The sequence below is a fragment of the Haemorhous mexicanus genome, chromosome 22, assembly GCF_027477595.1.
Source record: "Haemorhous mexicanus isolate bHaeMex1 chromosome 22, bHaeMex1.pri, whole genome shotgun sequence".
Classification (NCBI taxonomy): Eukaryota; Metazoa; Chordata; class Aves; order Passeriformes; family Fringillidae; genus Haemorhous; species Haemorhous mexicanus.
The window spans coordinates 7,962,257-7,975,502 of NC_082362.1; the positions used below are offsets into that span (position 1 = coordinate 7,962,257).

Genomic DNA, 13,246 nt, shown 5'->3' on the forward strand with positions numbered 1-13,246 from the left:
GTTATTGAATCCGCATGGCAAATAATTCAGCTCTCTTTACATAAGAAGCCAGTTTGCCTTAGGCTACTGGCTGGATTTCTTGAGTTGTGGTTTAGTTTTTTTTTCTTTAAGTACCTCTTCCTTTTACTCTAAGATCATGGTCTAATGAGCATATCACTCCAGTGCAATTTGAAAATGTCATGGATGACTCAAAATTAAATTCCTTTGGATATCAAGAAAGCATCTGTACAGCTTAAGGCAGGAAAATATGAGGTACAGTTATGAAGAAAACCAGAGGGTATAATAAAGCAGTGTGTGTGCAACCGCTGGATCTGCAAAAAACCAAAATCTGCATAATTTGGAGATCTAATCAGCAGGAGTTTGCATGTGTAGTTGCCTGTTCACCCATATAAATACAGTGAATGTTAAAAGGAATAAGAGCCTGTAAAAAGATAAGTTTTTAAATATTGTAAACACCAAAGCTTGCTAAGGTGGATCATGAGCTGTTGGAATGCTAAATAATGTCATCTATTGTAATATAGTTTATATATCTGTCAGGGCTTTAAAACAGTGATCAGCATAATCATCACCAAAGGCTCCTAATGAGATCAGTGGATGGCTCCTCACTGGATGTGTTAAGAATTTTAATGGGTTAATGCCTATACTTAGCAACAACTACAACTTTTTAATTCCTTTATTTAGGAGCTGATAGGGAACTGCTGTGGAGAGAGCAGACAGCTCCCCCTGCAAGAGGCACCAAGGACAAATAGAGGGAATGTCACTTGCTGGCTTTGTTCTCTGTGAACAGCAGCTGAGCACTTGACATTGCCTTCACCTCCGTGCAGAAGCACTCCCTGAACAGACCGAGGTGGCACCTGCAAGGTGCTGTCACTGTCAAATCCACCCTGGCCCCAGACAGAGCTGTGCCCTGGGAGTTCAGTGAATGCTCTCATTTATGAATGTGAAATCAGGTACAAAGCAAATTATGAGATGTAAAATGTGACCAGAGCCCCTCCTGACTCAGCCAGGAATAAATTGCTTCAGTGTCTCTGTCAAGGTGTTGCTCTCCAAGCCCACTTTCCCTCTGAGCACATTGCCAGGCACTGGGCACTCTGTGGGTGAGGGGCTTGCCTAAACTTTGAATATGAAGAAAAGCAAATGGCAAATTCTTAGTTAACTAATAGTTACACATATAAATTAATTCAAAGACATTTATGAATGAATTTTCAGCATTCCATCCTGTGCCTGTGGATATTCTGGTTACCTGTTTAACAGAGAAGTTTCCCTCTGCCTACACAAGGCTGAGCCACAGCTACATCCTGTGTCTATTTTGGAAAATGAAGAAAAATGTTACTCATATGAAGTGGGGGAGGACAGGAGATATCAGGCCATCTCCCCTCCCTTACATTCCCAGCCCAGCAGGCTCATGGGACTTGGAAAAAATATCCAAATAATTCTTTTATTCTGCTCATGGTGTGGATTGGGCAGTGGCTGGTGAAAATATATGGGTTTAGATCTCCAGGAGTGGAGGGAGCTGTTTAACTGGCAGCTGTCAGCCTGCTGAGGGAAACAGGCTAGTTGTTCCTGCTGGCAGCTGAAATGTCTTCAGCTACATCCAAAAAAAGGAAATCATGTCTGTTTGCTCGTTCCTGGCAGGATTTCTCTCTTGCATAAGCTTATCTCTGAGGAATAGTGGATCTGGATCTTTGTTTGCAAAGAAGTTGGGTTTTTTTACTATGTTTTGTGAGTCTTGATATTGTGGAACATCTTTTTATCACTGTGGCAACATCAACTGCTGCTCCTCTAGAAGACTCTGATAAGTTAAAGATATGTTTTCCACCCATCTGAGGAAACTTGCTTCTCATGTGACTTTCTAAAAGTGAGTGTTATTTCAGTTGAAGATGCTGGATCTAATGGTAAAATAAGTATTTTTCTTTTTTTCCCAAGGTGGCTTTAAATTGCTGTGGGCTTCAATGTTCTCAGTTATTCTTTCATTGTGCTTCAGTATTCACAGGTGTCCTGCTGTGCCTGAGAGAGGTTTTGGAACTTAAACAGTCCCCAGAAAAGTTAAAGTTCCTTCTGTGGTTGGTATGAAAAGTAAAAGTGGCTGTAGCCTGCTCTGAATGCTTCTCTAGGCTCAGTGTTGATGTTTGTGAGAGAGGGGATCAAGTTTAGCATAGCCTTTTCAGCCCTTTAAACTCATGCTAGATATCTCTCTTGCCTTTCAGGTCACATAAAGATAAGTTATATTCTTGTATGAGTGTATAAATACATATGAACTTTTTTTTTTAGAGTCTGTAGACTGAATTACTTGGGAAGAAAATGAAGAGTAGTGCCAGGCCTTGGAGTGCAATAGCAAAGCAAGGGAGCCATGGAGTTGACAGAGGGAAACCTCTTTCCACCACCTCCACAGGAATGAAGACATCCAAATCCTCCACTTCCCTTGCCTTTGAATCCCGGCTCAGCAAGGTACTAATCCTTGGAGACTGTTCAAGTATGCCAGTCTTGATCCAGGTTAAAGCTTTGGCTTGGTCCTCAAACTACTCCACCCGCTGTGTTAAGTGTAGGGAGATTTAAATTTTGTTGTATATTAGATTAATACACATTTCTCAAAGTATTTTGCATGTACTGTATCTGTACACTCTGTGTGTGAGGGAATTGCCTAAACTCTGAAGATGGGGAAAAACAAATGGCAAATTCTCAGTTCAGCTGACAGTTACACATGTAAAGAAATTCAAAGAGATTTATTAATGAATTTCCAGCATTCCTAAAAACCTGTGCCTCTCCCTTCAAGGCAAAATATCTTAACAGAAGACTTTGCAATACAACAAATGCGTTTCATTAATTCTATTTTTTAATACAGATATATTTTAAAAAATAACAGAAACTTCTATCCAAGTAATGTTTTCAAGAAAATGGAGTAATACACCTGAAATGCTGCTGCATCTGCACCCTGCAGCCAGCAAACAGAAATAACCTTGTCATCCAAATCCAGACCAAGGTTGTAACTTTCCAGTAATAAAGCTTAATGAACAGTACATAGCAGGGTACAGGATTTAGATCTCCTCTTGATTAAAACTTCATTAATTGTCACAGTTTTTCAAGGAAAGGATTAATTTATTGAACTTGCTGTGCAGACTCCTAGATGCATTTACCAACAGGGTATTTCAGTGCTCCAGGCATTTTGTGCTGTGTGGCTGAGGCAGCATCTCTGAAGCAATGCTACTGAGGACACTAATCAGAAAATCTGATATGATTGATTTGTTAAATTTAGTTTTAATTGTGGAGAGAGTTCTTCCTAATGACAGCTAATGCCTTCAAATTGTGTCCAGCTGCAAATGCAAAATCATCAAAGTGGCTTCCTTGAAGAAAGGGAATAGAAAAGGCACTGTAGTTGCTGCTATAGGAAAGAACACATTGAAGAAATTATTTCAGAGAGACTGCAGAACTCTCTAAAGGTCAGAAAGTCGGGTTGTTCCATTCTCCTCCTAAGAGTGAGCTGACAAAACCTCTGCCAGAAGGCAAAATGTTCCTTGTTTGGTATCCTGGAGCACCATCAACACTTCAGCTATTGAAACTTATGGGCTCGGAGGGTCCAGGAAACCACAGACTCTGAGTCAGAGGAGGAGATGAAAGGGAGAAGGAATAAGAGTTGAAAGATTTCATTTTGCTTAAATGTTTCACATTCAGGAACTACTAAATAGGGGCAGTGCTTGTTGTGAGCTCTCTTTTCTCTTGACCCAGCAGAGGCATTCAGCCTGTGCTCCAGGGACCCCCTGGTGGCACTGGACAACTTCAAAGGAAGTGGATTTTCATTTGAGAAAACACTTTAGGTGTCCACAAACTCAAAAGTATAGGAAAACTACTGCTCTAGGGAGACTCTCCAAAGCTTTGGTCTTAAAATACTTAAAGTATTTTTCCTGAAATTAATTAGAGACTGTTACTAGAGGCGCGCAAATGGAAATCAGCTGACCAAAGTTCTGAGATAAACTGTAACTTCTGCTTGCTGAAGCAAGATCATTTCAGTGTTTCTCTTTGAATCTTGTGCTTGTGTTCCATGAGTTTCTTGAGTAAGCACTTGTGTCACCAGAGATTCCTTCCCAAAAAGTTGCCAGAGTGCCAGTAGACCACTCCTGCCAGCTGTTTTCTCCTTGCCTTTCAATTATATGCCTTTTTGAACATTCTTTCCCATTTTTATTCATTATTGGAAAAGGGTTTTATCTCTTAACCCACTTCACAAAAACCTAGAATGGAACACAAATACAAAAATTACGTACTCCAGTTATCAAGGCAATATTCCCATGGGGAATCTTGCATTTTGAGCTAACTGATGGGAATATTCAGGGTCCTGACCTGTTCCCCCCTCTGTGTCACAGCTGAAGCGGGCGAGCAGCGAGGACATGCTCACCAAACCTGGGCCAGCAGCAGCTTCGGGAGTCTCCAGGCTGAAGAAGACAATCACAGCAGGAGCCATTTCAGAGCTTGCTGAGAGTCGGCTGAAGCCCAGCACAGGTAGGCACAAAGCTGCTGTGACCCGTGCTCTGAGTGTCAAGGTCCCAGCAGTGTCCCTCTTGCAGCACAGCCGTGTGGCAGTCACAGGACGCTGTGCCTTGCATCCTGCACCCCAAGAGCCAGGGACACGAAGTGAAAAGGGATGCGCTGGCTGGTTTTAGGAGCCGGGGCAGCCCCAGCAGCCAGGCGGTGGCGCCGGTGGCCCGCGGCTCCGGGCCGGGCTGGACCCAGCCGGGGACCCAGCCCCCGGCTCCAGAGCAGGACAGCATCACCGTCTGAAGTTTTCCCCATTTATCAATAGCATTCTCTCTTCTCTCTCTACTGAGTGAGCAGAGCTGTTTGCCCGCTGCTCCTGGGACACGGCAGAGGTGTGAGAACAAAGAGCCAGCCCTGGGCATCCTCATGTGCAGCCTGTGCTGCTCCTGAGCTAGCCCGGGGCACGCTCTCCCCAGCAGCTCAGCCCCATCCCCTTGTTCCCATAGGTTTCAAACCTAAGCCTGTTTCGAAAGGCAGCGACACCATCTGCATACCAAGAGCTTCGGTGCAAACGCTCTGCTTTCCCCCAGGAGCTCAGCAAATGCCTGCTTTTGTCTGCTCCCTGGTGGCATTTCCAAGGGAATGTGAGCTCTTATTAAATTTGACCATGACCTCCCTATTTGTCACAGCCTCTGCAGGTTTTGACAGTGTGACAGAACAATGTTACTAACCAGAGAGAGATTTCTGTTAAAAAAAATGAAATATAAAAACCTTTATATACCCTTGGAAGAAAATGATGTGCCTTTTAACAGCACAAATGTTTCATAGTAACCCAAAGACAGATCCAATTCTGCTGTTAATCAGTGTGTAAATCCTCAAATTTAATAGTGACTAGCTGTATCCAAAGGAATTTGGGATTCACAAGCCAATAAAGAGGCATGATGCTTGGGAGGAGCCAGGCAGGGAGATGAAAACCTGTACAGATGATGCAGCACAGGATCCTGGGAATGCAGCCAGGGAAACAGCACTGCAGGGAGTCCAGAATGGAATATGTCTGTTAGACACCAAAACACAAGCATGGAATAGAGAGCCCTCTTCTGCATGCAGCTATAATAACTGGGATTGGAGGAGGGAGATTTATGTCAATGACTACTTTAAATACAAAGGCTGGAATGGTTTATGGAGGTCAAGTTACATCTGGGTATTGCTTTGTCTCTTTAAATCACATCATTGAATATAACCTCATATATTGCTTTGCATCTGCATTTGTAGAAGGATGAATGGGAATATTAATGCTAAATGAAAAGAGAATAAGTGTATAGATAAACATTAAGAATGTATGTGCTACCCCTCTAAAGTAGTTTTTAACCTAGAGAGAACTGTCCCAGCTCTTACAGGGACTGTTTTAAGTGTGTATACAGTGTCTTGCATGTCTGTTTTTACAGCAGTTCCATAATCCAAAAGGGTGTTTGAAAATGCTGAGAAGGTGTCATTGTCAGGGCCACTGGAAGGTGCTTGATCTTATAGAGCAAGAGAGAGCTTTGTCACACTAAAAAAGAAAATACCAATAGTCCCACTAAAATGGTGTATTGTTGCTAAGAGAACTAACAGTGAGCATGACAGAGGGCACAGCTTGTTCTAGGGAACAGAAGTAGGAAAGGAGAGAACATTTTCAGCTGCTGTATTTTATGGCAATGGCATCCCAGATAGCCTGACTGTGATCAAGATGCAAAGCTGGCTGTGGAGCTAATCCAAATGAGAAGGTTCCAGTAGCTGGGAAATGCAGATGTTTGTATACGTAGCCAAATGTGTAAATCTAGAAATTTATTCCAAAATCACTTTCTTTTGTTTCTTTGATGGCCTTCATCTGTTCTGTGTTTTCCTTTAATGTCTTGACTGCAGGCATTATCTCTCCCCCTTGTTTGGGCTTTTTTTGTCTGTTACTCGAGTGAGTAGTTTGAGTATTTTACTGAAATGATATTTTATTAGTTCCAGCCACACTCTGATGGTACACAGTTAGTATAATAGTCCTGTGTGAGAGAATTTAAAGGGGAAAAAGGTATGGAAATAGAAAAGCTTAGGTTTCTTTCCTCTTTGGGTGTGACTGTCCACCATTTGTGTGTTGACCTTGAGCAGTAAGACATGTTCCAAATGCATGCTCATGCAGATAATAAATAATTGACCTAAAGATTGGTTGTTCAAATAGGGTTGTTTCTATGCTGCCCTTGGTGGAGTTTCAGTTATTTATTCCAGCCTTTTATTGATGGAACTACCCCTGCCTGCCCTGTTGGGAGCTGACACAGTAAATCATAAACAACATAAAGGAGGATGAGGCCAAGCCCATGTATCCATCCTTGGCAAGTGCAGTTGAGCAAATGGAGCTAGAGACTGATTCTGGCTGGGAGTTCTGTGCTGTGCTGATGGGTTTTGTAACTCCTTGGCAGTTTTGAAATCCCAGGCAGTGGGAAATGACGCACAGGGAGAAATAAATGTCTTGTATTCAGCTTCCTTATCCACAGTGTGATGTCTTCCCATGTACTGTCCTGAAATAGCTGTTTGGGTTTGTTAAAATCAAGCCTGCAGAACTCTGGCATTGTTTTTAATGTCTCAGTAGATGAAAAAGGGCTGGAAAATTGTAAAACATGAGCAAGAGTTCACTAATCTTGGAATAGATTGATTTTAATGCATGTACTTATAAAGCCATCCAGTCTTTGAAGCCATATAGCAAAGAAATGATTGTAAAATGGATAAATAGAGAAGTTTGTATATTAATGAGACACCAGGACTCTCTTCCCCTAAGGTTCAGGATTGTAGGAAATCAATGACTTCAGATTCTGCTCCTTTGAGGTCTGCAAGCCAAATAACCTTAAAAAATGCAATTTCACAGAGAATTTCAAAGCTTCTTATGTGATCATATACCTCTCAGGAAGAGCATGGCATGGCAGGACTGGTATGCAAACAGAAAATTTGAGGTTCAGGCAGATGAAATTACTTTCTCAGCAGAGCCTGGAAGTCATTCCAAATCCTTGCTCTGAGTTCTGTCATTCAGTCCATACAAACTCCCAGTTCAAGCACTTTCTGAGAACTTCCCTGGAGGCTGTCTGGTTTAATCATGTTCCTGTGCTGCTTTGATGTGATTTCAGTGGCAGCTGCTATTATCTGTCAGGTTGGACAGGAACCAAAAAGAGTCTGGACATCAGAAAGGAAAGCGAGCCAGGATGTGGGAATGGCACAGTCCAGTCACACATCATCCAAAAGCACTGAGACTATTTCAGCCTTTCTCATTTCTCACAAATATATTGATTTTTATATCAAGTGCTGCCAGCTCCAATATGAGGTATCAGTTATCCCTGAAATGTAATTAAGAGATAGCTGTACTTTTTCTCAGGCTGCTTCATCAACTTGTTTTTTATAGCTAAATAAAGGCTAAATCTCTTTAGACATGATTTACCTCAGAAACAATAGGAAACTGTCAGTAACAATGTTATTATCACCTACCTTAGCATTTATAGAAATTCTGGTTATTTTACTGACAAGCTCAAGTTCTCTCTAAAGGCCAAAGCAGGAGACAGGTGCTACATCTTTGGGGGCTGGGAGAAGCCAGGATGCCAGCAGGACTGTGAGGTGTGGCCTGCTGTGTCACCCCCTGCTCCAGCAGAAATTACCATTTATTATTATGCATAAAATGGGAAAGTCAATACTTGGCCTGAATTTTCAGCCAAAATTACAAAAACCTGTTGCTTTCTGTGTGTTCCTGCTGAGTTGATCCACATCCAAGGCTGGAGATGGTGCCAATCCAGGAGCATAGAGGAGGGAAGCTCAAAGATATTTAGAGTTTCAATTATCTCCTCAGCATCTCGTGTCAAGGCTCTGAGCTCTGCAGGTTACCTGGACAAAAGCTGCTAATCCCAGAATGGAACATTGCCAGCATTGGAAATGAAGCTGCTCTGCAACACAGGCTGTTGTAATAAACCCAGCAAATTAAATAGGGAAACAAAAATACCAAGAGATTTGGCATAATCAGGGAAAACTATAGAAGGGCCTGAGGCTAATATTCTGTTGTGGCACAGTTTGGGTTGAACAATCTTCAGCTCCAGTAAGGAGGGGCTCTGTTTTGATGAGTTTTTCTGTGATTTGTCATTCACATTCCTGCCCAATAATCAGAGTTAACGTCCCAGTGACTAAATGTGGTACCTGTGTATCTTCAATTCCTTCCTAGTGCTGGCAGAGCACATACCATTACTCCATTTGTCCATCATTGTTTTTTCATGTAGTTTATGTGAAAAGAAAAGTCTTGATTTCTCTCTGAAACAGCTGCTTGCAGCTTTTCTGTGTAGATAGTGCTGGTATTCAGAAAAGAAAGGCTTTAACTAAATGAGGCCAACTGGTCCCTGCCAGCTCTGGTGTTAGTGCTGGGAAAGCTTGAATATCACTGGTGAGACTTGTTCACCTGCAGCTGATTCCAGAGGGGAGACTGGTGTGTGGTTTTATTGCACATAGCACTCATTAGATATGCTTCTTTCCCAGCAAAATTGAAAATGTGCCATGCTACAGATTTCAGAGATTGCTGCATGCTCATAGAATTGTCGTTTTCAGCTTGCTATTTGATAGTAGTGTAGGGACTCTGTCAAATTTATTGTCTTCTCTCAGCTAACTTCTCTTATGGGATGTGGGGTAAAAATTTAGGTTAATGTGAAGCTAATCCAGACCAGAAGCTTTCCCTCCATGGTCAGAAAATTCAAGAGAGTAACTTTTTATTTAAAAGCTTTCTTTAAAAAAGAAAAAATCCTTAGGGGAAAAAAAAATTCTAACTGACAATTTAGCAGTTCATAAGATGCTAATGCACCCCAATTAGGACAGGAAAAAGGAAAGTGATTTCTATTGAAGGACAGCTCTCTGACCTTGGGGCCCTTTTACTCTGCCATACATCAGCTTTTGACAGCGCCTGCTTTTTGTGATCTGTCACATCAAAGCACTGCTATAGGTTTAGGAGAGGTTGCTGCACTTTGCATTGAGGCTCGTTACTGTCTCGTTTTCCTTGTGAACGATAGAGCCAAGTGTGAGGGTCACTAATGAGATCGGTATGTTCTGTTCCACCAGGCTCCACTGCAACCAAGTGGCTGAGCTCATCTGGGCTTTCCCAGGAGCTCTAAATATGCTGCAAAACCTCATCTGGAAAGCTACTTGCATTTTGTTCCCCCTTCCAGGTACAAGACACAGCTCTTGCATAATTATTCTTTCCTACAAAGAAATTCTAACTCCAAAAGTGGTATAAAAAGGAAAGGAAGACTCAAGATATTGCTTTGTCAGGCTGTCATTCAAATTGGCAAGAAGTGCTGCTGGAATTTAGCATGCAAAGCAGTGGAAATGTCTGCATTTACATCCAGAGCTCCACATGCAGCTGGATATGCATATTGACATCTACACATACCTATAAATATCTGCAAGGATGTTTAACATATTGCTACAGCCATTAACCTGAACCTCCCTGGCTTTCCTTAGCAAAATGTTTCCTCTGTGTGTGATTTCCCCAGGTGTCAAGTAGTCAGACTGAGTTTCAGCACCAGTTTTTTTCACCCACTGTCCTCTGAGGGGAAAGCACAAGATTTGAGGGAGATCAAATTTGGCACTCCAGATTTAGGTTATGGCTGCTACTTGTCAAGTTTCTCTTACTTCTTCTGACAAGATTTTTTTTTCTTGGCACAGCCTGCAAATACAGTTGTTGATTGCTAATGCCTGTGCTGAAAATATTCTTGTATTATATTTATTGCTGTGTTGTTGTTCATGTTCTTTGAAGCTTTGCTCTTTCCCTCTGTAAGCCATAGGCAGTTGTGCATCCTGGAATGGCTGGGAGTGAGGGCTGCTTCACATGACTGTTCTCCAGGCACCTTTTTCGTCTTTGTTTCCTCTTTGATAACTGGCAGTGTAGTGAGACCAATGCCTTTAGAGGCTGTCTGGTAGGATTTCTGATACCTGATCCTGTTATGGATAACAGGCTTTTTGAGAGGCATTCACAGGCTGGCTGCAGTCATCTTACATTATTAAACAAGCAGGAATTAACTTCTGCTGACAACACTGTCTGCAGAATGTACCTTTTTCTTGCTGTCCTAATCTACTGCCGAATTTACATTTCCTGTGCTGAATCTCTGTTAACACATTCTGAGATTCTGCATTCAGCTTCTTGTTAAAACCACCTGTGAAAGAGACCCTTTTCTCTGGGTGTTCCCCTGAGAATGACTTTGTTGGCACACGTGAGCCCCTCTGGGAGCTGAGCCAGTTCAGAGGATTCAGTGTGTGATAGGGATACTGAAATGCTGAGTCTTGAAGGCTGCAATGACTTAACTCATTAAATTGTTGACAGTAATTGGCTCAAGGCAACATGTATAGGGAGGATTCCATTACAGCTGTAAGGGAACTGTGGTGATCCCAAAAGCCTTCCTAGGGACACTTAAACAGAGAGGGGAGCATGCCTGGATGCTCCAAGAATAGCACAAATCTGGGATCTCTCAGCTTGTTTTCATTTCTTTCCAGGCTTCTTTACTGAAGTTGTTCAGCAAAGTCAACACAACCCTGCTCTGACTACCTGCCCTAGGTTAATTATCAGCTTTCCTTCAGCTGGTTTGAAGAGAAATGATCCTTAACACAAATTCTCTGGGTCTAAATCTATTGCAGCCAGAATGCCTTGGCAGAGGGCCACTGTGTTTGCACTTAAAGAATGGGAGGGAGAAGGAAAGGAACGCAAAGCTGGCCTGGTCTGACAAGTATGCAGATCAGGGGAGGGCTTGGCATTCCTTGTAGTGTTTTTTTTTTCCACTGTTTTTGGCTTACATTAGATTTTAATACTGTAGAGCAAGAGGGGAGGGATTGACAGCTCCATCTCAGATGGGTTCCAGGAAGGCTGTCCTTCTGTGCCATGAACTGTGACCTCACCAAGTATCTTCATTACAAAAAATCTGTTTCTAGCATGGTTAAAAAAGGCTTTGGTTCATCTGGGGTTCAGCTCTAGATGTTATATTTCTAATCCTTTGAGGCCCACTACTGGGAATGATGCACAGATTCTGAAGATTTATTTTCCCTGCTACCTATGTACTTGGTGCTCATAAATCTTCAGCATTGATGGAAGAAGGAGAATGTGATAGTGTGAACTCTGGTGTTCATGATAGCCACACTTAGGGCCCATTCAGTTTAGTACAGCATCAGTATCTGTAACTCCTTTAGACCTCAGCCTTCTGGAGAGACTGTCAGCTGCCTGACCACTGCAAATTTGAGATTTGGTGGCATCTTCACACTTGTTCTCATGAGCTTGGATTACAATTTGAACAGAAATTCCACTCATTCATTTGCTGTGTTGTGAGTAGGATGCAAAGTAAGTTATGCCTGGCAAGCAAGTCCTGTCATTTGACTAGGGAGTTGAAAGAATTATGTACATCACACCTTCAATAATTAATTCCCATTCTCACTATATAGGAAAGGAGTGTTTGTGAAGTTTTATTGGCAGCTCAAGAAAGAGCAAGGGGATGAGTCAAGCTTCGTGCTTTGGAAGAGACCAACTAATCTGCTTTGTAGAGCTGAAATGCATTCGTTTATTTTTATACCTTTATTACTGAAGAGGAAGGGAAAGTAATGTAAAATGTTCAGATAACAAATAGTTGTCTAAAGATTAAGCCATGCATCTGTTGGGATTTGTTACCTGGTCTCCATCTCATGCTTGCTGTTACTCCTTTTACCTCAGCTTGAGCTGCAAGCTCCATAAGCAGTAATCTCTTATCTATACCTTCTGCTCAGGCTGCAGCTGTATTTAAAAATTTGTGCTTTACCTTGTATTTTGGACTGGGTTAGAAGTCTTTGGCCTGACATTCATTCATCATTCTCCCTATCATGGTGTTAGAATGTTCTGACTTACATTTCGTGCCACTGTCAAAAATAACAGCTTGGTTCTTCCAGTCCTGACTCTTCTACAGCGCTCAGATTTCAGGTGTGTTTGCTCTGAGTCAGTGATTACATTTTATAATTGCTCCAGGCTTGCACCAATGCTGCACTGGGACCTTGTTACACTATTCCCTTTTGTGATCACAGAAATAGAAAGCAAGTGATGAAGTAATAAATGCTCAGCTTCAGGAATTATCAGCCCAACAGACTCTCACAGCTCATGCAGCCCCTCAGGTGAGTCCTGTTGAAAGAAAGCAGAAGTCACTCTTTAGTTTATAGTGGAAGAAAATCTCTGTGGGAGATACATTTCAACAGCAGTTGGAGGAAGTTTGCATCTGTACCTTGGAAAGGGCAGGCTGAGTACCCACTATAGTAAGATACAAGACTTAAGAGATCATAAGATGACTTTTAGAGAAAGAAAGAATGTACTGTCTCTGATTCCTTTTTGATGGCTTATTCATTAAACAAAGTGTTTTGTGCTTGACATGTCATGAGACAGAAGCAGACAGGAGTTGTTTAATGTCATCCAGATATAGACAGCTGTGTGAAAACTTTTCACTTCATCTATAAAGTGTCAGAGGAAGAACAATGGAAAGCTGAAGACTGACAATGAACTCATCCTATTGTACTGAAATATTAGCAAAATTCTGCTTCTATCATATTGAATGGTCTCCAGATACTTTATCTGAAGTGATGGATTCACAATTAGATAGATTAATTCTCCATGTATAATTTTCAGGCTGTTTTGAGCCTAGGAGACACACTAGTTTATTATTTCTGAATTTGTTTTTAACTCTCTTGTTGAAACCAAGATTCAAGAGGATTCTGTTAATTATCCACATAATGGAAA

The 13,246-nt window shown here is 41.8% G+C and overlaps 1 protein-coding gene across 5 annotated transcripts in view; it reads left to right on the plus strand.

Annotated features, from left to right (window-relative positions):
• SPECC1 (sperm antigen with calponin homology and coiled-coil domains 1) overlaps positions 1-13,246 on the plus strand; it is a 72,601-nt gene that overhangs the window by 8,516 nt on the left and 50,839 nt on the right. For all 5 annotated transcript variants that reach the window (XM_059865632.1, XM_059865629.1, XM_059865634.1 and 2 more), the window contains 2 exons: positions 2,272-2,448; positions 4,356-4,491. In XM_059865632.1, the coding sequence (XP_059721615.1) occupies positions 2,302-2,448; positions 4,356-4,491 (283 nt within the window). In that variant the 5' untranslated portion in view covers positions 2,272-2,301. The remainder of the gene's footprint in view (positions 1-2,271; positions 2,449-4,355; positions 4,492-13,246) is intronic.